The sequence below is a fragment of the Saimiri boliviensis genome, chromosome 2 (genome assembly GCF_048565385.1).
Source record: "Saimiri boliviensis isolate mSaiBol1 chromosome 2, mSaiBol1.pri, whole genome shotgun sequence".
Lineage (NCBI taxonomy): Eukaryota > Metazoa > Chordata > Mammalia > Primates > Cebidae > Saimiri > Saimiri boliviensis.
In genome coordinates, this window is record NC_133450.1 from 14,798,123 (window position 1) to 14,822,709 (window position 24,587).

Genomic DNA, 24,587 nt, shown 5'->3' on the forward strand with positions numbered 1-24,587 from the left:
CTGGAGAATTCATAAGGCCTAACAGAGGAGGTGAGACCTTAGTGTACTAGATGTGGCTGGGATAATGTTAGGATTATCCTCTCAATTGCTGTGGAGTAACTGGAGTGAAATAGACGGCAGGGAAATTATTAAACCCTGACCAAAATTTTCCTGGGACCTAAGCTGTTCATTGTCTGGTGATTCTAAAGCCTACATCAACTAGACAAGACTGGAGTTTATAGATAAATAGGCATGTTAGGAGGGGGCAATTCGGCAAGATAATCCTATCTTCTCAATAGAGATGGCATTTGTCGCCAACTTTGATAAGAGGTTTAGTGAGTTTGTTTGTAACTGCAAATTCAGAAATGGGCTCTCTTACAGGTCAGGTGAGCTGTTTATCTTTGTATCTTCCATGCCTACGGATCACTCATGGCAAATTAGTACCTATAAATTTGATCGGAGGGATGGGTGGATAAAACAAAATCATCAATTTTGTTACTGGCATCCATGACACCCTCGAACACCAGAGGGCTTAAGATAACACTTTTAAGGATGGCGATCTCCATTATGTCACAACTGTATACATTAGACACAGGAAAAGTTCTCCTGCTTTAAGTTGTTTTTGAAGGCCATTAACAGAAATATTCGTTCCAAGGTGGGAAGCTGTGCTGGACTGAATCCCTTAGGAGACGAGGAAGCCAAAAAGCTTTCCGCATGCCATGCCTGACTACCTTACAGGCTTCCCACTACATCCCTTTTCAGAGCAACTGACACCCACTTCCTGTACGATCAGGAAGTAACAAAGATTTTAGCTGTTAGCGGCTCCCGCGTAGAAATAACTGTACAGTCTCCGTGCTGAAAACCTCTTCCAGCACTAGAACTCAAGATCTCCTTTCCCCTACCTCTTCGGGATTCATCTTTAGCTTATCACAGATGCTGAATGAGATAATCAGTGGCAGTTAACAAACCGTTACATTCGCTTCTACCCGGTGGACACTACAAGTCCCAAAATACAGTTCGCTGTCTTCCAAAGAAAATAGCTCACGCATCCCAGCATGCAATGTGCTAACAAGCCGCGAAGATTCTTTTCCTTGTCCCGCCGAAACAGAGCAAAGCATTCTGGGACTTGTAGTCCTTTCCCTAGGTCCTCCAAGTTACTCCGTGTCCGGCCCCGCCTATTCTCTGCTCCCCTGAACCTTTAGGCTAGTCTCGGCCCACTCGAAGACCAGGAAGTTGATCAAACCCGTGGCCGGCTGCTGAGAGACGGTAGCGCGAGTGGGACAGTCGCCAGGGATGGCTGAGCGTGAGGATGCAGCGGGTGTCTGGGCTGCTCTCCTGGACGCTGAGCAGAGTCCTGTGGCTCTCGGGCCTCTCTGAGTCGGGAGCTGCCCGGCAGCCCCGGATCATGGAAGAGAAAGCGCTAGAGGTTTATGGTAATTAATTTTACCCAGCACAGCATTTGGCGTTATAGGTGCCGGAGGGAGGTGGGGGGTGCGGGGATGACCGCCTCACTTGAGGGCTGGTAGAGGCGACCTGTTTTGTTTTGTTTTTTGTGCCACATCTTGTCTGGAGTGTAGCAAGCGCTTTTTTCGAGGTCCTAAGTCACGCGGGAGTGTGGTTCTTTTAGGAACTGGGCTCTTCGTAAACCTGGGGCAAGCAGACCCTGGAGGTCTTAAATGCTTAATTCTCCACGTGTGGCCTACGTCTTAGAGACTATTCCAAGACTTGTGGGCAGAGCACAAGTCTAGGGTGTTTGGTTAGGAAGCAAAGCTGGCCTGATTGCACTACTAGAATCTCCTCTAGCTCCCAGACACGCACTCCTGCTACCACTGAGGGCACTGGTGGGTGACAGTCGAGTTGGGGACTGGCCCAAGGTCACAGCCACTCACTCTGGCAAAGTCAGTAAGCAGAGGTCCCCAAAAGAAGAGAATGAGATTGGCTTCTTGTAGCAAGACCTTGTATACACATACTCTTCCATGTTATATATTAAATATTTTCTATTTAGCCTTTGGGGCCATCTTTATTGTACAAATGAGGAAACAAAGGCTTAAAGAACTACCTAGAGGTCACACTGTCAGTAAGGAACAGAGCAAAAACTAAAGGCTATGCCTTCTGCTTCTAAACTGGATGTACTTTCCACCACTTCACAATTGCCTTACAACTTTTTTAAAAAAATTATTTTGTATTGTTTTTGAAAACCAAAAAGACCGGATATAATATTGAGAGATCTAACCATAGAATACAAATATAATTCAAATATGAGAGGCAGAAAATTCCTTTTCAGAAAACTCTTTTTCCCTAAGTCCCATGATAACACAACTCTATGAAAGAGAAGCTTTAACCTCTTTCTTGCCTATATTTTCAAATTCTGTTTCTTTTTTCTTTTCTTTTTTTGTTTTTTTGACACAGTCTCCTCTGTCACCCAGGCTGGAGTGCAGTGACACTGTCTTGGCTCACTGTAGCCTCGGCCTCCCAGGTTCAAGTGATTCTCCTACCTCAGCCTCCTGAGTAGCTGGGATTGCAGGCACGTGCCACCACACCAGCTAATTTTTATATTTTTAGTAAAGACAGGTTTTCACTATGTTGGCCAAGCTGGTCTCGAACTCCTGACTACAGATGACCCACTTGTTCAGCCTCCCGAAGTGCTGGGATTACAGGCATGAGCTACTGTGCTTGACAAAATTCTGTTTCTAATCAAGTGACAAACCCAGGAGAAAATTAAAGAGAAAATAGAGCTTGTTTTTGTTTTTCCCAGTTGCATTTCTGATTGTATATAATTTTGTGTGATAAATAATAGCACAAAACTTCAGATTATAGAACCTCAAGCACATTCTTTGTAAAATTCTGCTTCTTTCCTTTCTACTTCACCATTTCTCTCTTTTTTTTGAGACGAAGTCTCGTTCTTTCGCCAGCTGGAGTGCAGTGGTGGTCTCAGCTCACTGCAACAACCTCTGCATCCCGGGTTCAAGCAATTCTCCTGCTTCAGCCTCCTGAGTAGCTGGGACTACAGGCATGTGCAACCATGCCCGGCTAATTTTTGTATTTTTAGTAGAGACGGGGTTTCACCATGTTGGCCAGGATGGTCTCGATCTCTTGACCTCATTATCTGCCCGCCTCAGCCTCCCATCACCATTTCTCTTTATTGTTCTCTTTTCCTTTATCTCTTTCTCCAGCCTCAGGGTAAGAAGGAAATCCTGTTTCTCCAAGGCCAACCTAGACTCCTACATAATTAATCCCATCCCCTTCTGCTTATTTTACCAGTGTCCTCTCCTCCCTACTTAGATATTCAATTTCTCTTCTCAAAGTTTCCTTTATCCTTGTCATTGTTCTAGGTTCCTTATAAAGCCACTGTCCTTTCTCTGTTCCTCCCTTCCCAGCCAAGGCCCTAGGAAGACATTTTCAGTTCCCACTTGCTTCGCCTTTTGCAAGCTGGCTTCAGCCCTCCCCCTCTCTACTGAAATTGTTTTCTTACAGCTGACGGGGTGACAAATGAAAGACCTGTTTTAGCTGTCATCAGCCTGAATTTTTCTGCAGCATTTAATATTATTAACCATCCCTCTCTTCCCTTCTCTAGTTCTTTTTGCATTTATTTCTCATTCTGACCCCTAAATTAGGTGCTTTGCATGGATCTGTTGGGCCTGTCTTTCTTTATACCACTGATTCTCACACTGGGTTGCACCTAAGAACAACCTGGAATTTTTAAAACTCAAAGGCCAGCAAACCAATTAAATCAGAGTCTCTGGAATTGGGGCCCAGGCATCAGTTTCTTTCTTTCTTTCTTTCTTTTTTTTTTTTTTTTGAGATAGAGTTTTTGCTTTGTTGCCCAGGCTGGAGTGCAATGGCACAATCTCAGCTCATTGTAACCTCAGCCTCCTGGGTTCAAGTGATTCTCCTGCCTCAGCCTCCCAAGTAGCTGAGATTACAGGTGTGTGCCACCATGCCCAGCTAATTTTTTTTTTTTTTTTTTTTTTTTTTTTTTGTATTTTTAGTAGAGACAGGGTTTCTCCATGTTGGTCAGGCTGGTCTCGACCTCCCAACCTCAGATTATCTGCCTGCCTCGGCCTCCAAAGTGCTGGGATTATAGGTGTGAGCCACCATGCCTGGCCTTTTTCTTTTTTTTTGAGACAGAGTCTTGTTCTGTCACTCAGGCTGGAGTGCACTGGCACGATCTTGTCTCTCATTGCAATCTCCACCTTCTAGGCTCAAGTAATCCTCCTGAGTATTGGGGACCACTGGCCTGCAACACCCACCTGGCTAATTTTTGTGTGTATTTTTTGTATAGATGGGGTCTCACCATATTGCCCAGGCCGGTCTTGAACTTCTGAGCTCCCAAAGTGTGCAGATTATGGGTGTGAGCCACTTCCCAGCTATTTTCCTTTCACTTTAAATGTCAAATATTGAAATATTACCTGTTTTTCAAGGCTTGATTCACATTACACTCCTATGAAGCCTGTTACCACATTCTTTTAAGCCAAAAGTTATTTCTTCCTCTTGAGCTTCCATGACACTTTCTCCATTCTTGTTATATTTTCTCTGCAATGTCCAATTTGAGAAACTGGATATGGTCTTATAATAATCCAAGAAAACAGTTTTCTTAAGAGGAAAGCAGTAGCCGGGCGCGGTGGCTCAAGCCTGTAATCCCAGCACTTTGGGAGGCTGAGGCGGGTGGATCACGAGGTCGAGAGATCGAGACCATCCTGGTCAACATGGTGAAACCCCGTCTCTACTAAAAATACAAAAAACTAGCTGGGTGTGGTGGCGCATGCCTGTAATCCCAGCTACTCAGGAGGCTGAGGCAGGAGAATTGCCTGAACCCAGGAGGCGGAGGTTGCGGTGAGCCGAGTTCGCGCCATTGCACTCCAGCCTGGGTAACAAGAGCGAAACTCCGTCTCAAAAAAAAAAAAAAAAAAAAAAAAAAAAGAGGAAAGCAGTAATGAAACATTCTGTCAGAAACCTGGGAGTTGCTATAGTATTTGCTTAAACATAGGAGAAGTCAGTGCTTAGGCCAGGCTCGGTGGCTCACACCTGTAATCCCATCACTTGGGAGGCTGAGAGGGTGGATCACCTGAGGTTGGGAGTTGAAGACCAGCCTGACCAACATAAAGAAACCCTTTCTCTACTAAAAATACAAAATTAGCCAGGCATGGTGGCGCATGCCTGTAATCCCAGCTACTCAGGAGGCTGAGGCAGGAGAATGGCTTGAACACAGGAGGCAGAGGTTGCAGTGAGCTGAGATTGCACCATTGCGCTGCAGCCTGGGCAACAAGAATGAAACTCTGTCTCAAAAAAAAAAAAAAGAGAGGAATCAGTGCTTAAATTAGGCCTGGCAAAATCATCTTTATTTAGAGTAGTCATGTTTTAATAGAATATTTTATCTCTGATGCCTCTTTAGATTTGATTAGAACAATCCGGGACCCAGAAAAGCCCAGTACTTTAGAAGAACTGGAGGTGGTCTCGGAAAGTTGTGTGGAAGTTCAGGAGATAAATGAAGAAGAATATCTGGTTATTATCAGGTTCACGCCAACAGTACCTCATTGCTCTTTGGCGACGCTTATTGGTAAGTTTTTATGTACATACCTGTATATTTATATAAATTCTAAATTATTCTTGCTGATATTGACCCATAATAACAACTTGCATGACTGTGGAAAAACCACATGGTGTATGTATTACACTTTATGGTTTACAGAGTATTTTCCTGTATTCATTCTTCTGTAGTCCTCACAGTTAGCTTGTGAATTAAAATACTGTTATCTTCATTTTGCCCATGAGGAAACTGAAGCTCAGAGAGTTTAAGTGACTTGCACAGAATCAGGTAGCCAGGAAATGGTGAAACTAAGGCTCATACCTAGGTCTCTTGACTCCAAATCTGCTTCTCCTTTAGTTATGTCAGGCTGCCTCTCCCAGGTATACATGCCCACAATTAATGCAGAGTGCATGTGGGCCAGCGCCTTTTCTCAGTTCTTGAGGTTGGAGTGGCTGGTATCAGACTAGCATTACTGCCATCACCATCTCCTTTCAGCTATTCTACTGGCTTCTATGTAGTATGGGCAGAAGTCCTGGTAGGAGGCTGGATTCCTAGTATTTTGGATTTATTAGCAGGTACAATAAATTTCTTTAAACATATGATTGTTATAAAGGGATTTTATTTCAAACCAAATGTTCATGAGTAGGGGATTGATTAAATAATCAATGTAAAACAGTGGAATACTGTGTAGCTATAAAAAAAAAAGAACGAAGAAACTCTGCATGTACTGATACGGAGAGATCTCTATGACATACTGTTAAAAAGTTAAAGTAAGGGCCAAGCGCAGTGGCTCACACCTGTAATCCCAGCACTTTGGGAGGCTGAGGCAGGCAGAGGTCAGGAGATTGAGATCATCCTGGCCAACATGGTGAAACCCCATCCCTACTAAAAATATAAAAATTAGCTGGGTGTGGTGACACATGCCTGTAATCCCAGCTACCTGGGAGGCTGAGGCAGGTGAATCACTTGAACCAGGGAGTTGGAGGTTGTAGTGAACCAAGATCACGCCACTGCACTCTAGCCCGGCAACAGAGTGAGACTCCGTCTCCAAAAAAAAAAAAAATAAAAGAAGTAAAAGCAAGTATCATTTTGCTTTTATTTGTGTAAAAAAAAAAGGCAAAAAAAATACATTTTTATTTGATTGCCTATACCTGAATATTAATACATAAATGAATAGTTATGATGGTATTAGTGGGTAGTAGTGGTGATAGGAGCTGAGCGGTAGCCGAGATCGTGCCATTGCACTGCAGCCTGGGTGACAGAGTGAGACTCCATCTCAAAAAAAGAAACCAAAAAAAAAAAAAACCCAAAATTAGTCGGGTGTGGTGGTGTGCTTCTATAGTTCCAGCTACTCGGGAGGCTGAGACAGGAGAATCTCTTGAACCTGGGAGGTGGAGGTTGAAGTGAGCCAAGATCACACCACTGCACTCCAGCCTGGATGACAGAGCAAGACTCTGTCTCAAAAAAATAATTAAGTAAATACAGATGGGCATGGTGGCTCACGCCTGTAATCCCAGCACTTTGGGAGGCTGAGGCAGGTGGATTGCCTGAGCTCAGGAGTTTGAGACCAGCCTGGGCAACACGGTGAAACCCCATCTCTACTAAAACACAAAAAATTAGCCGGGCATGGCAGCATGTGCCTGTAGTCCCAGCTACTCAGGAGGCTGAGGCAAGAGAATTGCTTTTTTAAATTTTATTTATTTTTTTATTATTATTTTTTATTATTTTTTTAATTGCATTTTAGGTTTTGGGGTACATGTGAAGAACATGCAAGATTGTTGCATAGGTACACACATGGCAGTGTGGTTTTCTGCCTTCCGTCCCCTTGCCTGTTATCTGTCATTTCTCCCCATGCTGTCTCTTCCCACCTCCCCACCCCCCCGTCCCTCCCCCATTTCCTCCCAATGGACCCCAGTGTGTAGTGCTCCCCTCCCTGTGTCCATGTGTTCTCATTGTTCAACACTCGCCTATGAGTGAGAATATGCGGTGTTTGATTTTCTGCTCTTGGGTCAGTTTGCTGAGAATGCCTGGGAGGTGGAGGTTACAGTGAGCCCATAGTGCGCCACTGCTCTCCAGCCTGGGCGACAGAGTGAGACTTCATCTCAATAAATACATACATACATACATACCGACCCTGTGGCAGGCACATCTCATTATATCTCATCTAATCCTTTTCCGTATTTGGGGATTTTTCGAAAAATTCTCTTAGAAAACCAAATGGTACTTAGAAAACCAAAAACAAGTGATTATCTTCCTAAAAGATAGATAGTCTGAGAATTATATCTTGTGTTGCGCTATGGTTTGAGATTTTGTTGTTGATGTGTCTTAGCATGGGATGATAAACTGAACTTCAGTGGAACTTGTTTTAAAGAAATTGCTCTATTTATACCTTGCAGGCATAAAGGATTACAAATTTGAGAGGCTTTTTGTGGCCCTTTCAAATGACTTTTTCTTGGTTTTAATTTTTTTGGGTGACCTGGCCTGTTGTGGGGCATTTAAAAAAATTTAATGAATTGACAGGACATAGTGGCTCACCCCTGTAATCCCAGAGCTTTGGGAGGCCGAGGTGGGCGGATCACTTGAGGTCAGGAGTTTGAGACCAGCCTGGCCAACATGGTGAAACCCCATCTCTACCAAAAATATAAAAATTAACTGGCCAGGTGCAGTGGCTCATGCCTGCAATTACAGCACTTTGGGAGGCCAAGGTGGGCAGATCACCTGAGCTTGGGAATTCAAGACCAGCCTGACAAACATAGAGAAACTCTGTCTCTACTAAAAATACAAAATTAGCCGGACATGGTGGCACACGCCTGTAATTCCGGCTACTTGGCAGGCTGAGGCAGGAGAATCGCTTGATCCCAGGAAGCAGAGGTTGCAAGGAGCCGAGATTGCACCATTGCACTCCAGCCTGGGCAACAAGAGCAAAACTCCATCTCAAAAAAAAAAATAAATAAATAACTGGTTTTGGTGGTGTGTGCCTTTAATCCCAACTACTTGGGAGGCTGAGGCAGGAGAATTGCTTGAACCAAGAGGCAGAAGTTGCAGTGAGTCGATATCGCACCAATGCACTCCAGCCTTGGTAACAGAGTGAGACTCCATCTCAAAAAAAAAAAAAAAAAGTTTATTGAATTAATTGACTTTTGCTGGAAGGCAAACTGATGTAATAAAAGTGGCCTGGGCTTTCCAGTGGTCTTAGGTTCCAATCCCACTTTTGCCACTATAGTAACTCAGCGACCTTGAGGAAGTTACATTGTGACCTTGGTTTAATAATGTGTAGAAGGGGGTTAGTAATAGCTCATTGGATTATCCTAAGGAATATGTAAGATTACATATTAAATCTTTTAGTGTGGTTCCAGGCTTAAAGGAGCTCTGCTTTGGTTTGAGCCAAAGCTGTTTTCAGCGACTGTGTTGTTTGGGGGTGCATAAACACAGCTGTATGCTTTTTCAAGAACCAGTAAGAAGCAATAAAGAGATAATTGGAGGTGGTTTTTTTTCTTCTCCCTCCACAGGGCTTTGCTTAAGAGTAAAACTTCAGCGATGTTTACCATTTAAACATAAGGTAAGGAAGATGTGTTTTCGTTGTCATAAAACAGCTTTGTACCCTATCTGCTTGGAGTTCCCTTCCTCCCATCTCATTTGTTCAAATACCACACACCACACAATTCACCTATGTAAAGTGTACCAGTTCAGTGGTTTTTGCTTGTCCGTTACTCAGTTGCTTATTGGTTATTCAGTTGATAGGCATTTAGGTGGTTTCTACTTTTTGTGTATTATGAGTAATACTGCTATGAACATTAACGTGTAAGTTTTTGTGTAGGCGTATGTTTTCATTTCTTCTCCACCTGGGAGTGGAATTGCCTGGTCGTATGGTAACTCTGTGTTTAACATTTTGAGAAATTGTTTGTTTTCCACAGCCGCTGCACCATTTTGCAATCCTACCAGCAGTGTATGAGGGTTCCCATTTCTCCACGTCCTTGATAACACTTATTATTATCCTTGTTACAGCCATCCTGGTGGATGTGAAGTAACATCTCATAGTGTTTTTTTGTTTGTTTTTGAGACAGAGTCTTGATCTGTCGCCCAGGCTGGAGTGCAATGGCATAATCTTGACTCAGTGCAACTTCCGCCTCCTGGGTTCAAGCGATTCTGGTGCTTCAGCCTCCCAAGTAGTTGGGATTATAGGCATGTACCACCATTCTGGCTAACTTTTTTTGTATCATTAGTAGAGACAGGATTTCACCATGTTGGCCAGGCTGGTCTTGAACTCTTGGCCTCAGTTGATCCACCTGCCTCGGCCTCCCCAAAGTGCTGGGATTACAGGCGTTAGCCACCAAACCCTGCTGTCATGGTAGTTTTGATTTGCATTTCCCTGATGGCTAATAATGTTGAGCACCTTTTTATGTGCTTTTCCGCCATTTGTGTATCTTTGGAGAGCTGTCTATTCAGATCCTTTGCTTATTTTAAAATAAGGATGTCTTATTTTTAAATTTATTTTTATTTTATTTTGGGACAGAGTCTCATTCTGTCACTAGGCTGGAGTGCAGTGGCACAATCTCGGCTTACTGCAACTTCTGCCTCTCAGGTTAAAGTGATTCTCCTGCCTCAACCTCCTGAGAAGCAGGCATGTGCCACCATACCCAGCTAATTTTTGTATTTTTAGTAGATGGGGTTTCCCCATGTTGGCCAGTATGATCTTGATCTCAACCTTGTGATTCTCCCGGCTTGGCCTCCCAAAGTGCTGGGATTATAGGCGTGAGCCATTGTATCCAGCCCTATTTTTATTTTTATTTTTAGAGTCTCACTGTGTTGCCAGGCTGGAGTGTGTGGGGTGATCTCTGCTGACTGCAACATCTGCCTCCCGGATTCAAGTGGTTCTCCTGCCTCAGCCTCCCAAGTAGCTGGGACTGAGCTCCCACCACCACACCTGGATAATTTTTGTATTTTTAGTAAAAACAGGGTTTCACCATGTTGGCCAGGATGGTCTCGATCCTGACTTTGTTATACACCGGCCTCGGCCTCCCAAAGTGCTGGGATTACAGGCATGAGCCACCACACCTGGCCAAAAGTTTTAAATTTTGATAAAGTCTAATTTGTTTTTAATTTTTTTACTTGTGCTTTTGGTGTGATATCCAAGGAAGATGTTTTTAACCTTACTATTGGGCAAGAATATGGATATCACAGTTAATTCATAGTAATTTGTTATAGCTCATGAATGATTCAGCCTTGTCCCTTACTGTCTCCTGTAATTGCTTTCTCTACTTTGCTGTTACCTAGCCTTTACACAGAGTTACCTATCTACTTGGATTTCCCTTCCTCCCATCTCATACGTTCATATCCTACACATCTTTTTTGTTTGGTGTTGAGACAGGGTCTTGCTCTTTCTTCCAGGCTGGAGTTCAGTGGTGTGATCACTGCTTACTGTAGCCTCGGTCTCCCAGGGTCAAGTGATCCTCCCATCCCAGCCTCCCAAGTAGCTGGGACTACAGGTGTGCCACCATGCCTGGCTAATTTTTTCTTAATTTTTGGTAGAGATGAGGTCTCTCTTTGTTGCCCAAGCTAGTCTCAAACTTCTGGGCTCAAATGATCGTCTTGTCTTAGCCTCCCAAAGTGTTGGGATTATAGGCATGAACCACTGTGCCTGGCCAAATTCTACACTTGTGTTAAGGCTTAATTAAATACTTTTTTATTTTCCATGATGTCAGTTCTGATTCTTTCTCTTTTTTAAAATTAATTTTGATTTATCTTTTTAAATTTTTTTCTTTTCTTTAATCTTTATTTTTTATTTTTTTATATTTACCTTTCCATACTACCAGTCCTGATTTCTATAACAAAAGCTATTTCTTTTTTGGAATTCCCATAGCTTGGCCCCATAGCTCTTTCTTTGTCTTCTGATGTCGAGTATCCTTTTCTAACTTGTGTTCTATTTATTTTTCATCTTCCCTCCTGGACTGTCAGCATTTTTTTTTTCTTTTTTGAGACGGAGTTTTGCTCTGTCACCCAGGCTGGAATGCAGTGGTGCTATCTTGGCTCACTGCAGCCTTCGCCTCCCAGGTTCAAGAGATTCTCTTGCCTCAGCCTCCCAAGTAGCTGGGATTACAGGTGCATGCCACCATGCCTGACTAAATTTTTGTATTTTTAGTAGGCATGGGGTTTTGCCATGTTGGCCAGGCTGGTCTTAAACTCCTGACCTCAAGTGATACACCCACCTCAGCCTCCTAGAGAACTGGGATCACAGGCATGAACTACCATGCCTGACCAATTGTCAGCTTCTTGAGGTCAAAATTCATATATGATACATCTCTGTGTTCCTGCTTATACATAAGCAGGAGCTCAATAAATATGTCTTAAATTGAGTAAATTGACGAATTATACTAGTGGTTTATGATGCCCTGTAAATTTTATTCTATTTTCCATTTTTTTTTTTTTGAGACAGAGTTTCACTCTTGTTACCCAGGCTGGAGTGCAATGGCGTGATCTCGGCTCACTGCAACCTCCGCCTCCTGGGTTCAGGCAATTCTCCTGCTTCAGCCTCCTGAGTAGCTGGGATTATAGGCACGTGCCACCATGCCCAGCTAATTTTTTGTATTTTTAGTAGAGACGGGGTTTCACCATGTTGACCAGGATGGTCTCGATCTCTTGACCTTGTGATCCACCTGCCTCGGCCTCCCAAAGTGCTGGGATTACAGGCTTGAGCTATCTATTTTCCATTTTTAACTGTTTTAATTATAATGTTTAACTTTTTATTTGAAATGAAAATAATGAAAGATAATAAATAAAACAGTGAAGAACAGTACAAAGAAATTCCATATATCCTTCACCCAGATTCAGATTCACTAATTGTTAACATTTTGCCCTATTTGCTTTATCATTAATTTCTCTTCATGTATGCACACACACACACACATACACACACACACACACACACACATTTTTTTGGAAACATTTGAGTACAAATGTAATGCTCCCTTACTCTAAATACTATAGGATGTATTTCCTGAAAACAAGGACATTCTCTTACATTACCACAGTTCAAATTTCAAAACCAGGACATTGATACATACTGGCATCTAATCTGCAGCATGTATTCAAATTTTCCCTGTCATTCAGTAATAGCCTTCACGGCGGTCCCTCCTCCTGTCTCTGCTCCTCTCGCCCAGCACGCATTGCAATGGTTGTCATGTCTCTTTAGTCTCGTTTAATTTGGAGTAGTTCCTTAGCCTTTGTCTTTCATAATCTTGATATTTTTGAATAATGTAGACCAGATATTTTATAGATTGTCCTTCAAATGGAGTTTTCTGATGTTTCCTGGTTAGATTCAGGTTATGCGTTTTAGGCAAGAATACCAAATAAATGTGTCCTCGTTGCATCACATCAGATGCCTATAAATTCAGTTTGTCCCATTATTGGTGACAGCTACCCTCACCAACTGTTTGGTTACCCTGAAGTATAGGTCATATAGGAATAGCTGCATAAATGCTGCTTCTTCCCCTTTATCGTTTTTAGAATAATGAATCCTGTATAATTTTAAACTGAAGTAAATCAGTATAGAGTGATTCTATGTCTGTTGCTTTGAGGTCTAGAATAAGAGTGTTTTGCCACTAGGGGAAAGGTGTTTTGTTTTGTTTTTTTTTTTAAAAAAAAGATAGGGGCCAGGTGCATTGGCTCATGCCTATAATGTCAGTACTTTGGGAGGCCAAGATAGGCAGATCACTTGAGCTCAGGAATTCAAGTCCAGCTTGAACAATATGACGAAACCCTATCTTTACAAAAAAATAGAGACAGGGGTGGAGAGGGGTGGGAGTATGGGAACTGAGGTGGGAGGATCACCTGGGCCCAGGAAGTCGAGGCTGTCATGAGCCAAGATGGTGCCATGATCTTTAAGGTTCCATTTAGCTATAATAAGAAGTTATGATTTTTCTCATGAGAAATATTTATCTCAGTAGTAAATAAGTAGTACAAATTAGTTCATATGTTTTAATGTTCTCTGGAAAGTAGAGGTCTTTATGACAGCATACTCTCTTTACCACAGGATTTGCAATAATTTTGTAGGTTGTCTCTAAAGCTCTGGGTCTTGGAGGGTAGCTCATGTGTAGGGGTGCAGCAGGGCCAGGAGGGATAGCTTAACCAGTATTATACTTGAGAATAAATTTAGCAAGATAATAATGAATGAGAAAAGGAGGATGCTAAAAGCTGTGTATCGTGATCCCATTTTTGTAAAACAAGCAATGTAAAGAAACATCCGGCCAGGCGCAGTGGCTCAAGCCTGTAATCCCAGCACTTTGGGAGGCCGAGGCGGGTGGATCATGAGGTCAAGAGATCGAGACCATCCTGGTCAACATGGTGAAACCCCGTCTCTACTAAAAATACAAAAAATTAGCTGGGCATGGTGGCTCGTGCCTGTAATCCCAGCTACTCAGGAGGCTGAGGCAGGGGAATTGCCTGAACCCAGGAGGCGGAGGTTGCGGTGAGCCGAGATCGCGCCATTGCACTCCAGCCTGGGTAACAAGAGCGAAACTCCGTCTCAAAAAAAAAAAAAAAAAAAAAAATCCAATTTTGGTATTTGGGTATGTGTATGTAAAATCTGTTAGATTATGTGGGTAGAGAACAATATGGAACAAACTACACTAGATTGTTATTGTAGATTTTCTGAGTCAGTGGTAGGGCAGGAGGAAGTTTAGATACTGAATTGGGAAGAAGTAAAGTGCAGAAGAGATATTCTTAAGTAAAACAACATGTATGAGATCTCATTTGTGTAAAATGGTATTTTTGTGTATTGATTAAAAAAAATTTCTACCTTGGGAAAGAATTAAAAAAAAATTAATGGAAGTACCACCTGTAGGCCATTCCCAGGTGACCAAAATAAAAAATCCTACCCATTTCAGTCCTTGTTTTAGAGAAGAATATGGAGAATTTGTCCCTAAGTCTCTGATGTTAGAAACAGGATTTGGGGGCGCCAGGCATGTTGGCTCATGCCTGTAATTCCAACACTTTAGAAGGCCAAGGAATGTGGATTATGAGGTCAGGAGATCAAGACCATCCTGGCCAGCATGTTGAAACCTCTCTCTGCTAAAATACAAAAAAAAAATTAGCCGGGCGTGGTTGTACATGCCTGTAGGCCCACCTATTCAGTAGGCTGAAGCAGGGGAATTGCTTGAACCCAGGAGGCGGAGATTGCAGTGAGCCGAGATCCTGCCATTGCACTCCAGCTTGGTGAACACAGCAAGACTCCTGGTTTTGGACCCTCATCCCTAGATGTTTGATTCATTGTACATTCCGCTTCACTCTCTCATCTTAGAATGTTCTAATGTTTTTTCTTTGACTTCTTTTTCCCTTTCTAGTTGGAAATCTACATTTCTGAAGGAACCCACTCAACAGAAGAAGACAGTAAGTGAATGTTGAAACATAATTGAAAAACAACTTCAGATAGTATTTTTTCTTTGATATTGGATTCTTCTACCAGCCAAGTATCTACTGGGTTACTTTCAAAAAAAGTATACAATTAGTTATTAGCTCTTCTTTCCTAGGTAGGGAAACCTAGGCATTTCAGGGAAGTAATTTTTGTAGTGGGACTCCGAGTGCATTAGAGCTCCTGGATGTTGACTGGTTTAGGCTAGTGGCTACACATCTGTAAAGAATATCCAGCTCTAGGGACCTTGCCTTAGGAGCTCTAAGTAGGCTGCTTTTCTTTGGTGGCAGGATAAGAGAGCTATGTACTTGAAATTGGGTCTAGCAAGTAGAGCTTTAGTGAATCTTGAGGTAGGTGCTGTCTCTCTAGGTTAGTATATTAGAATGGGGGTGGGGAAACTTTTTTATATACAGAACCTCTAGCCTACAGAGAGAAGTAAGTGGCCGAAGTGGGGTTTGGGAAAAGCAAAAGACAAAATGTTCTGTATGATCCATGTGTTAAATTAAAAACAGAATTTTAATGTTTTTAATCTATAAATGATAGAGCGCAAGTAATGAGAAATACATTTAAAAGGCATTTGTACGTACGTTTCGTCAGAGGAGTGGAAGAAAGAGATGATTGATAATGGAGTAAGAGAAACAGTCAGATAGATACCCAGAAGACTCAGAAAGGCATACCCAGGGCTAGAGAAAGACACACAAAATCTCCTACATAGAAGAGAGCTGTAGAGAGGGAAGCAGGGAACCCTGCTGCTTCCAGAGGAATAGCCCATCCAGGAAACTTTTTAAGTTACTGTCTTGAAAACTGTTAAAATCATGTCCTAGCTATAGTTTCAGACATGTAGATTATTATACTCTTTGTGGGCTAAATTTCTTTCTTTCTTTTTTTTTTTTTTGAGTCTTGCTCTGTTGCCCAGGCTGGAGTGCACTGGCGTGGTCACCTCACTGCAACCGCAATCTCCACCTTCTGGGTTCAAGCAATTCTCCTGCCTCAGCCTCCCAAGTAGCTGGGACTACAGGCATGCACCACCACATCCAGCTAATTTTTGTATTTTTAGTAGAGACAGGGTTTCACCATGTTGGTCAGGCTGGTCTAGAACTCCTGACCTCGTGATCTGCCCACCTTAGCCTCCCAAAGTGCTGGGATTACAGGCATGAGCCACCACACAATGGGCTAAATTTCTTTAAACCCCATGAGCTGAGGGCTTCTACCTCTGATTAAAAAAATTAAGAGTTTAGGTACCCTACATCCACTCAGGCTGTGCTTTTGAAATTCCTCAAATAATAGGATTTTACAACAGCAATAGTATTAAGTCTTATGATTCTTGTTTTTCGTTTAGTAAATATTTACTAAGAGCCTTCTATGTGTGGGTACAGTTCAACTTTTGAGATATATTCCTACCTTTGTGGTGCCTACATTGTAGTAAGAAGAAACTGAAATTATTTACACAGGAATATGTGATGTTTATGTGTGTTTGTCTTCTATATGAGACATTTTAGCAGCATCCCAGAAAAGTCAATCCACATTAAGAATATGAATGTCTCTCTTTTGAACTCTTCTGTTAAGAGTGCAGTTAGCTAATTATAGAAAATGTAATGGGCCGATACCTTTATTATATGAAGAGCCATTCAAACTAATTTTAAAAAAAGATCTGATAGATTAATAGAAAGAGACATGAACAGGAAATTCATGCAAGAACTAATATATACACATTGAAAATGTTCTATTTTCCTATTAGACAAGGAAATGCAAATTATAACAATAATATTGAACCATTTACCACCTCCTATTTTATGTATGTTTATATGTATATTTGTTTTTATTAAATAATAGCAGCTGTTGCCTGGGCATGGTGATTCACACCTATAACCCTAGCACTTTGGGAGGCCAACACAAGAGAATGCCTTGAGGCCAGGAGTTTGAGGCCGGGATTTCAAGACTAGCCTGGACAACATAGTGAGACCCTGTCTCTACAGAAAAATTTGAAAATTAGCCAGGTGTGATGGCTCATGCCTGTGGGAGGGTGAGGCAGGAGGATTTCTTGAGCCCAGGAGTTGGAGGTTACAGTGAGCTATGATTGCACCACTGGCTCAAAGAATAATAATAATAATAATAATAATACCAGGTATTGCTGCCAGACTGATAGCTCATATATTGATGTTGACCATGTAAATTGGTGAGTAATTTTGGGAAGTAAATGAATGATATAAATCAAACCATAAAAATATTCATATTCTTGGGCAGGCCGTGGTGGCTTATGTCTGTAGTCCCAGCACTTCAGGAGGCCAAGGCAGGTGAATCACAAGGTCAGGAGTTTGAGACCCGCCTGGTCAATATGGTGAAACTTTGTCTCTACTAAAAAATACAAACATTAGCTGGGTCTGGTGGTGTGTGCCTGTGGTTCCTGCTACTCAGGAGGCTGAAGCAGGAGAATCACTTGAACCTGGGAGGTGGAGGTTACAGTGAGCTGAGATTGTGCCACTGCACTCCAGCCTGGGCAACAGAGTGAGACTCCATCTCAAAACAAACAAACAAACAAAACAAATCCCATTTTTGAGAATATTTCCAAAAAGAAGGCTATATGTTTAAAGGTGTTCATTGCAGTATAGTCTTCATAATTAGTTTAGAACACTTAAGACTTTTACCATGTTGAATAACCCTATAGATTAAAATATAGGCTTATGGGGAAAAAAACCCAGTGATTTTCAAAACTGTATTTACTCTGAATGTAACTGTATAAAGATATGTATATGGACAAAGACTAGAAAGAAAAAAATAGATATGGTAAGTAGAAGAATTATAGTAGACATTTTTCTCTTAAGTCTGCCTTCTAGATTAGAAATTATATTATGAGTAATTAGCCAAAAATAACTTCAAGTTCTCAAGGAGTTAAATATTTTGTTTCAGCAGGCTAATAAAAAATACTGTCTGGTGCTGTATATTGACACAGTTCTTCTGCTAACTTTTGTCTGTGTATTTTTCAGTCAATAAGCAGATAAATGACAAAGAGCGAGTGGCAGCTGCAATGGAAAACCCCAATTTACGGGAAATTGTGGAACAATGTGTCCTTGAACCTGACTGATAGCTGCTTTAAGAACCACTGGCCTGTAACTGTTTGATATATTTGTTTAAACTCTTTGTATAATGTCAAAGACTCGTTTAATACATAGGCGATTTGGTACCTCAGAGCATTTTTTTAAAGGATTCTTTCCAAGCAAGATTTAATTATAAGGTAGTACCTAATTTGTTCAGTGTATAACATTCTAAGGATTTGTAACACTTAAATGATCAGACAGAATAATATTTTCTAGTTATTACGTGTAAGATGAGTTGCTATATTTCTTTATGCTCAGCCTGATACAACTGCTTTTCATGTCAAATATCTACTGTGCCCAAATGTACTCAGTTTAAATCATTACTTTGTAAAATAAATAAGCAGATGATTCTTGTAATGACTCACTGTTTTTATTGAATTGTAAATTCCAGTGTAAATGTTAACTCCTGAAAGATATCTTCAAAGCTTTATTTTTGCTGATTATTTTGTAGAATCAGAGATCTGAGAACCAAAAGGCATCCTTAAGATTGGGCCTACCTTCCTTCCAAGGAGAATCCTGGACCCCTTCATAGATAAGGAACAAATGTGGAGAGGGCCTGATGGCATACACAATTTTGAAGATCAAGAAGTCCACCAAAGAGGTTTTGATTAAACCAACCTAAATGTATGATCTTCAGTTTATTGTAGTTCATTTGGTTTGTTTTAGGGGTAAATGGTCATGTGAAGTATGGCAGCCTCCAACATGGGCCCCTCACTTCCTGGTATTCATGCCCTTGTAGAATTTCCTTCCATATTGAATTACAGCTGATGGGTGTGATTAATAAAGAATGGCAGAAGTGACAGTGGATGACTTCTGAGGTTAGATCATAAAAGGTATTGCTGCTTTCACCTTAGTCTCTTGGATTGCTCATTCTGTGGTGATCCAGCCGCTATGTGATGAGAACTCCTGTGGAGAATTCCACATGGAGTGCAACTGAGGCCTCCCAACAGCAACCAGTGCCAATTTACAAACCATGTGAGTAAACTGAGCCAGAACTGCCTAGCTTCCGAATTCTGAACTCAGGCACTTTCTCGGGTGCTGAGGACACAGAGATAAATCAGCCATTGTTTGTCCTCCTGGAGTTCATACTTATCAACTTACACCTTCAGCTTCTCTCTGCTCCAGGCAGTGAGTGATTGAGGCTGTCTTACCTAGTGCCTGAGCTAGTCCTGACCAAGTAGAAACAGCAGCCAGGCAGCAGGACCAAACACAAAACTCTGCCTTAGGAACTGTCTGGTGAGGGCGCTACTGATGTGCAATTCCAAGTGGATTATTGCTAGAGGAGTCACCTGAATTGCTGGCCATGTTGCTCCTGTAAGCTAGATGTGTATTCTGTTTTCTCCACTACTACCAGAATGATTTCTCTTTTTTGTGTGACTCACTCCAGCTTCCTAGTCCTAGGTGAGATCTCTAGTCGGCTGATCTCAAGTCACATGTCCATGTCCCGGCTGCCAAGAAGGCAGGAGAAAAGATAATGTGACCTTTGATGTGGAGAGGTGGACTCTGTCCCCCAGCAAGACTCACATGGTAGGAATTCTATAACAGAGTGAGAGGGTTAAAAAAAACTAATGACTACTACATAAATTATCTTAGAATGATTTTGGCCAGGTGCTCACGCCTGTAATTCCAGCACTGTGGGAGGCCAAGGCAGGTGGATCACAAGATCAGGAGATCAAGATCATCCTGACCAACATCGTGAAACCCTGTCTCTACTAAAAATACAAAAAGGAGTTGGGTGTGGTGGTGCACATGTATGTTCCCAGTACTTGGGAGGCTGCTTGAACACAGGAGGCAGAGATTGCCGTGAGCCAAGATCATGCCACTGCATTCCAGCCTGGTGACAGAGCAAGATTCCATCTCAAAAAAAAAATAATAATAAAAAAATTTAAACTTTATTAATCATAATGACATCTACATAGAAGTGAATAATAGAGGTACATATATACTCAAGATGTGTTATCTAGTCCATCTTTGGCAAGGGTTAGTAAACATTTTTGGAAAAGGGCCACAGAGGCAGTATTTTAGGCTTTTCAAGCCATCTGTTCTGTTGTAGCTATTCAACTCTGCCCTCAGCACAAAAGCAGCTGACGGTCTGTAAACCAAGAAACGTGATTGCACTCCCAGAAAACTTTTTGGACACAGATTTGAGATTTGAATTTCGTATAATTTTCATGTGTCATGAATTATTATTTTCCTTTTGATTGTTTCAACCATTGAAAAATATAAAAACCTTAGCTTGTGGGTTGTACAAAATCCAGCATTGAGCTAGATTTGGCCTGTGTGCCGTTAGCAAACTCCTGATTTATAAGAATGATCATTCTTTGTGGAAAGTCAGACCAGTTAGAAAATCAGATAAAAGATGTGGAAGGGGCCCTCTCCCTAGGGGGAAAAAGGCACTCACATGAAACTTTGTGTATGACTTCAGGACATTCACAGACTTGCTTAGGAGCCAGTGGACCCCAGGTTAATAACTCTGCTTTACAAGTAATGCTGGCTGAACATTGGGCTTCCCCCTCCTTTAATAACCCCCCAGAGTCCTGAGGGTTCACAGCTTTGGCTGGGACAGTAGGGGCAGAAGGGAGCGATACCGTTCCTCACCCATTATAAAGATCATGGCCAGCACCCCTGTGAAAAAAGATAGGATAACAAGAGAAAAGCATAACAAATGTAGTCAATCCAAGTTTTATGTGACTCAGCAGGCTTCAGATATGAAGAATCCAAAGACCCAGGGAAAACTATTTTTCTGCTTGGGTGCCACCACATTCCAGCTTGGGTGACAGAGTGAGATCGTGTCTCAAAAAAAAAAAAAAAAAAAAAAAATGAAGACTGGACAACTGTGTAGAAATGTGATTGGACAAAAGGAGTATGATCCGATGGTAATGGACTAAGTGGGGAAACCCAGCAAGGCCTGTCCAGATTGTTCCTGGCCTTTCTGTATAGCATTCCTTCCTCCTGGGTATGGGGCAGAACCCCTCTGGAATGAGAATCTTATGACCTACTGTTAGATAAGGTAGGTCAGATAATTTCTTTATGGCCAGCTCATGCACGGAAGGGCGGGGGAAAGTTAGAGTAATATTTCTAGGTTTTATAGCTTGCTTTTTTGTTGTTGTTACTGTTTTTGTTTTTGAGACAGTCCCGCTCTGTTGCCAAGGCTGGAGTGTGATGGTGCAATCATGGCTCACAGCAGCCTCAACCTCCCAGGCTCAAACAATCCTCTCACTCCAGCCTCCCAAGTAGCTGGAACCACAGGTGCACGCCACCATGCCCGCTAATTTTTGTTGTTGTTGTTAGTTTTTTTTTGTAGAGATGAAATTTTGCCATGTTTCCCAGACTGGTATGGCTTGCTTTGGAAAGAGGTTCTGGTTTCTATTACCTCCCTTGGGGAAAAGAAATTGTTTTCTGTGACTCCCTCTGGAGGAGAAAGGGGCAGGAGACAGGAGGGCAGGATATGGTAAGAGAGAGTCTTTGCTTTTGAGGCTGCTTCTGAGACTTCCTATTTTCCTTTAATTCACAGCATGCCAAGGAGCCATATTTTGGGTTATTGCTTTCTGATCCCCAGCAGGAGCCACTACCTTCTTATTTGTTTGTTTGTTTGTTTGTTTTTGTTTTTTGAGACAGGGTCTTTCTGTCATCCCAGCTGGAGTACAAGGCATGATCAGGGCTCACTGCAAGTCTCAAACTACTGGGCTCAAGCAATTTTCCCACCTCAGCCTCCCAAGAAGCTGGGACTACAGACAAGAGCTACCATGCCCACCTAATTATTTATCCACTACTTTCTTAGACCATAACAAATAATCAAGAAGCTTTCCCAGCTCCACTATGAACCAACTGCTTTGTTACCCAAACTGCAGATGTGTCCAGCAGGACATAATTAACTGTAGTTAGTGGGGGTGGGTTTACTCTAGGAAGGGGCAGGATTGCTATAAAAGTCTCAGTGCCTTCATACCCCACATGGTTTTCCGCATGTGTTAATAACAATGATAGAAAACAAGCCAGTGAACTGTCAGGGTTCAAACTCATTACTGATGCGCCACTACTATGAAAACTCTTTTTTTTTTTCTTTGAGACAAAGTCTCGCTCTGTCACCCAGGCTGGAGTGCAGTGGCACAATCATGGCTCTACCTGCCAGCCTCAATCTATCCACCCACCTCAGCCTCCTGAGTAGCTGGGACTACATATTCATGCTACCAAAGCTAACTAATTTTTAAATTTCTTGTAGAGATGAGGTCTTACCAGAGGGTCTCAAACTCCTGGGCTCAAGTGATCCTCCCACTTTGGTTTTCCAAAGTGCTGGGATTAAAGGTATGAGTCAGCTGGGCACTGTGGCTCACGCTTGTAATCTCAGTACTTTGGAAGTACTGAGATTACAAGCAGGCAGATCACAAGGTCAGGAGTTTGAGACCAGCCTGGCCAATATGGTGAAATCCCATCTCTACTGAAAATACAGAAACTAGCCAGGTGTGGTGGTGGGCGCCTGTAGTCCCAGCTACTTGGTAGGCTAAGGTAGAGAATTGCTTAAATTCAGGAGGCGGAGGTTGCAGTGAGCCAAGATCATGCCACTGCATTCCAGCCTGGGCAACAAGACTCTAGAGCAAGACTCTATCTATATCTATATATAAAAAGACATGAATCGCTACACCCAGCCACATTATTTCTGACATCTTTTTGTATATATGAAATGTTTTACAAGTAAAGATTTTCCCCAAAAACTCCATTGGATATAGCCTGAGCTGGTGGTTTTCCGTGACTCCGATTAGACTGCCTATAGGGCATGAGTGAACCCAGTTCTGATATGGGCTTGTTTGGGGCAGATGTACTGGATGTGGGGAGGATGTTGCTGTCTGGGCTGTGAGGTTCTCTCCAAGTACACCCCATAGACCCTGGATCCTCCTCACAAAGGATGTGGTCAAGAGTACCGACTCTGGTGCCAAACTGCCATTTTGTTCTAATCCACTACTCAGGCAGTAGCTGTGTGACTTTGGGCAAGTTAGCTAGCCTCTCTGTATTTTAGTTCCCTCATTTGTAAAACGGGGATTATAAAATTACCAATTTCATGGGGCCCTTATGAGGACTAAAAAAGGGAATGCTTGTATAGTGCTGAGCACAATGCGTGGAACCTAGTAAATGCTTTGTTAGGTTTGTTTGTTTGTTTGTTTCTTAAACAGAACATTTGTTTTTTGTTTGTTTGTTTGTTTTGAGACGGAGTTTCACTCTGCCGCCAGGCGCCACTGTATAACCTCTGCCTCCTGGGTTCAAGCAATTCTCCTGCTTCAGCCTCCCCAGTAGCTGACTACAGGCGCACGCCACCACACCCATCTAATTTTTGTATTTTTAGTAGAGACGGGGTTTCACCATGTTGGCCAGGATGGTCTCGATCTGTTGACCTTGTGATCCACCCGCCTCGGCCTCCCAAAGTGATGGGATTACAGGCTTGAGCCACCGCGCCCGGCAATTTTTTTTTTTTTTAGCTGGAGTTTCGCTCTTGTTGCCCAGGCTGGAGTGCAATGGCGCGATCTCACGCCTGTAATCCCAACATTTTGGGAAGCCAAGGTGGGCGGTTGGCTTGAGCTCCAGCGTTTGAGACCAGCCTAGGCAACATAGCAGGACCCTATCTCTACAAAAAATAAAAGAATTAGCAGGGCATGGTGGTGCACCCCTGTAGTTCCAGCTACGTGGGGGCTCAGGTGGGAAGACTGATTGAGCCCAGGATATTGAGACTGCAGTGAACCCTGAACTCCTGCCTGGGTGACAGAGCGAGACCCGGGCGTTCCCGGGTAGGGGAGAAGGGCCTGTTTGTGCTAACTCGGAGAGCTTTTTTCTGGGGTGGGTGCAGTTACCTGGGAGAACACCAGATGGCAGCAAAACATTATTCATTAGCGGTAGAGCACAGCCCACTTTGCAGCAGCGGCCCTGCGTTTTCCCAAGGGACCTACAGAGGGCGCTGAGGGCACACTCACTACCCCTCTAACCAGGCTGCGCTAAATCGTACCTAAGCACCACTGACTCATTGCCGTTTGCGCCTTTGTTCTGACTAGAGTGATTATCACTGAAGACTTTTTTATTTTTTATTTTTTGAGACGGACTCTTGCTCTGTCGCTTAGGCTGGAGTGCAGTGGCACGATCTCAGCTCACTGCAACCTCCATCTCCCAGGTTCAAGTGATCCTCCTGCCTCGGTCTCCTAAATACCTGGGCACAGGTGCATGCCACCACGTCTGACAAATTTATGTATTTTTAGTAGAGACAGGGTTTTACCATGTTGGCCAGATTGGCCCTGAACTCCTGATCTCAAGTAATCCATTGGCTCGGCCTCCCAAAGTGCTGGGATTACAGACGTGAGCCAGCACGCCCGGCCAGTCACTGAAGACATTCTTCAATGTGGAACTACTTTGCCAAAGATTATGAGTGATTCTGAGGCGTTGATACATATTGTTGAATTGGCCTCTGAAGAAATTGTGCCGATTGATACCAAACCAAGAGTGGGAAAGGTGTCCCTGCCCTGCACTAATATTAGGTGTCGTTATTTTAAAAAATATTTGCCAAGGTGGAGGATTTTAAAAAGGTTTTTCATTCGCATCTGTT

General features: G+C 42.6%; 1 protein-coding gene across 3 annotated transcripts; it reads left to right on the top strand.

The window, feature by feature from the left end:
- Nucleotides 1-1,119: 1,119 nt before the first annotated feature.
- On the top strand, nt 1,120-24,330 carry CIAO2A (cytosolic iron-sulfur assembly component 2A). Of its 3 annotated transcripts, XM_074392839.1 has the most exons (6): nt 1,120-1,412; nt 5,372-5,536; nt 9,016-9,065; nt 14,845-14,890; nt 17,897-18,019; nt 18,459-24,330. In XM_074392839.1, exons 1-5 carry the CDS (start codon nt 1,289-1,291, stop codon nt 17,992-17,994), a joined length of 483 nt encoding a protein of 160 aa, XP_074248940.1. In that variant the 5' UTR covers nt 1,120-1,288; the 3' UTR covers nt 17,995-18,019; nt 18,459-24,330. The 3 variants fall into 3 exon arrangements, with proteins under 3 accessions (XP_074248940.1, XP_003940956.1, XP_010349940.1); XM_003940907.4 differs by lacking the exon at nt 18,459-24,330 and having other exon boundaries at nt 17,897-18,431; XM_010351638.3 differs by lacking the exons at nt 9,016-9,065; nt 18,459-24,330 and having other exon boundaries at nt 17,897-18,433.
- The last annotated feature ends 257 nt before the right edge of the window (nt 24,331-24,587 follow it).

What these genes read in the sequence shown, in the direction of transcription:
- CIAO2A (XM_074392839.1), top strand. Translation starts at nt 1,289, where the DNA reads ATGCAGCGGGTGTCTGGGCTGCTCTCCTGGACGCTGAGCAGAGTCCTG. An exon ending in GAAAGCGCTAGAGGTTTATG is followed by an intron (nt 1,413 to 5,371) that starts GTAATTAATTTT and finishes ATGCCTCTTTAG; the next exon opens with ATTTGATTAGAACAATCCGG. An exon ending in CCACTCAACAGAAGAAGACA is followed by an intron (nt 14,891 to 17,896) that starts GTAAGTGAATGT and finishes TGTATTTTTCAG; the next exon opens with TCAATAAGCAGATAAATGAC.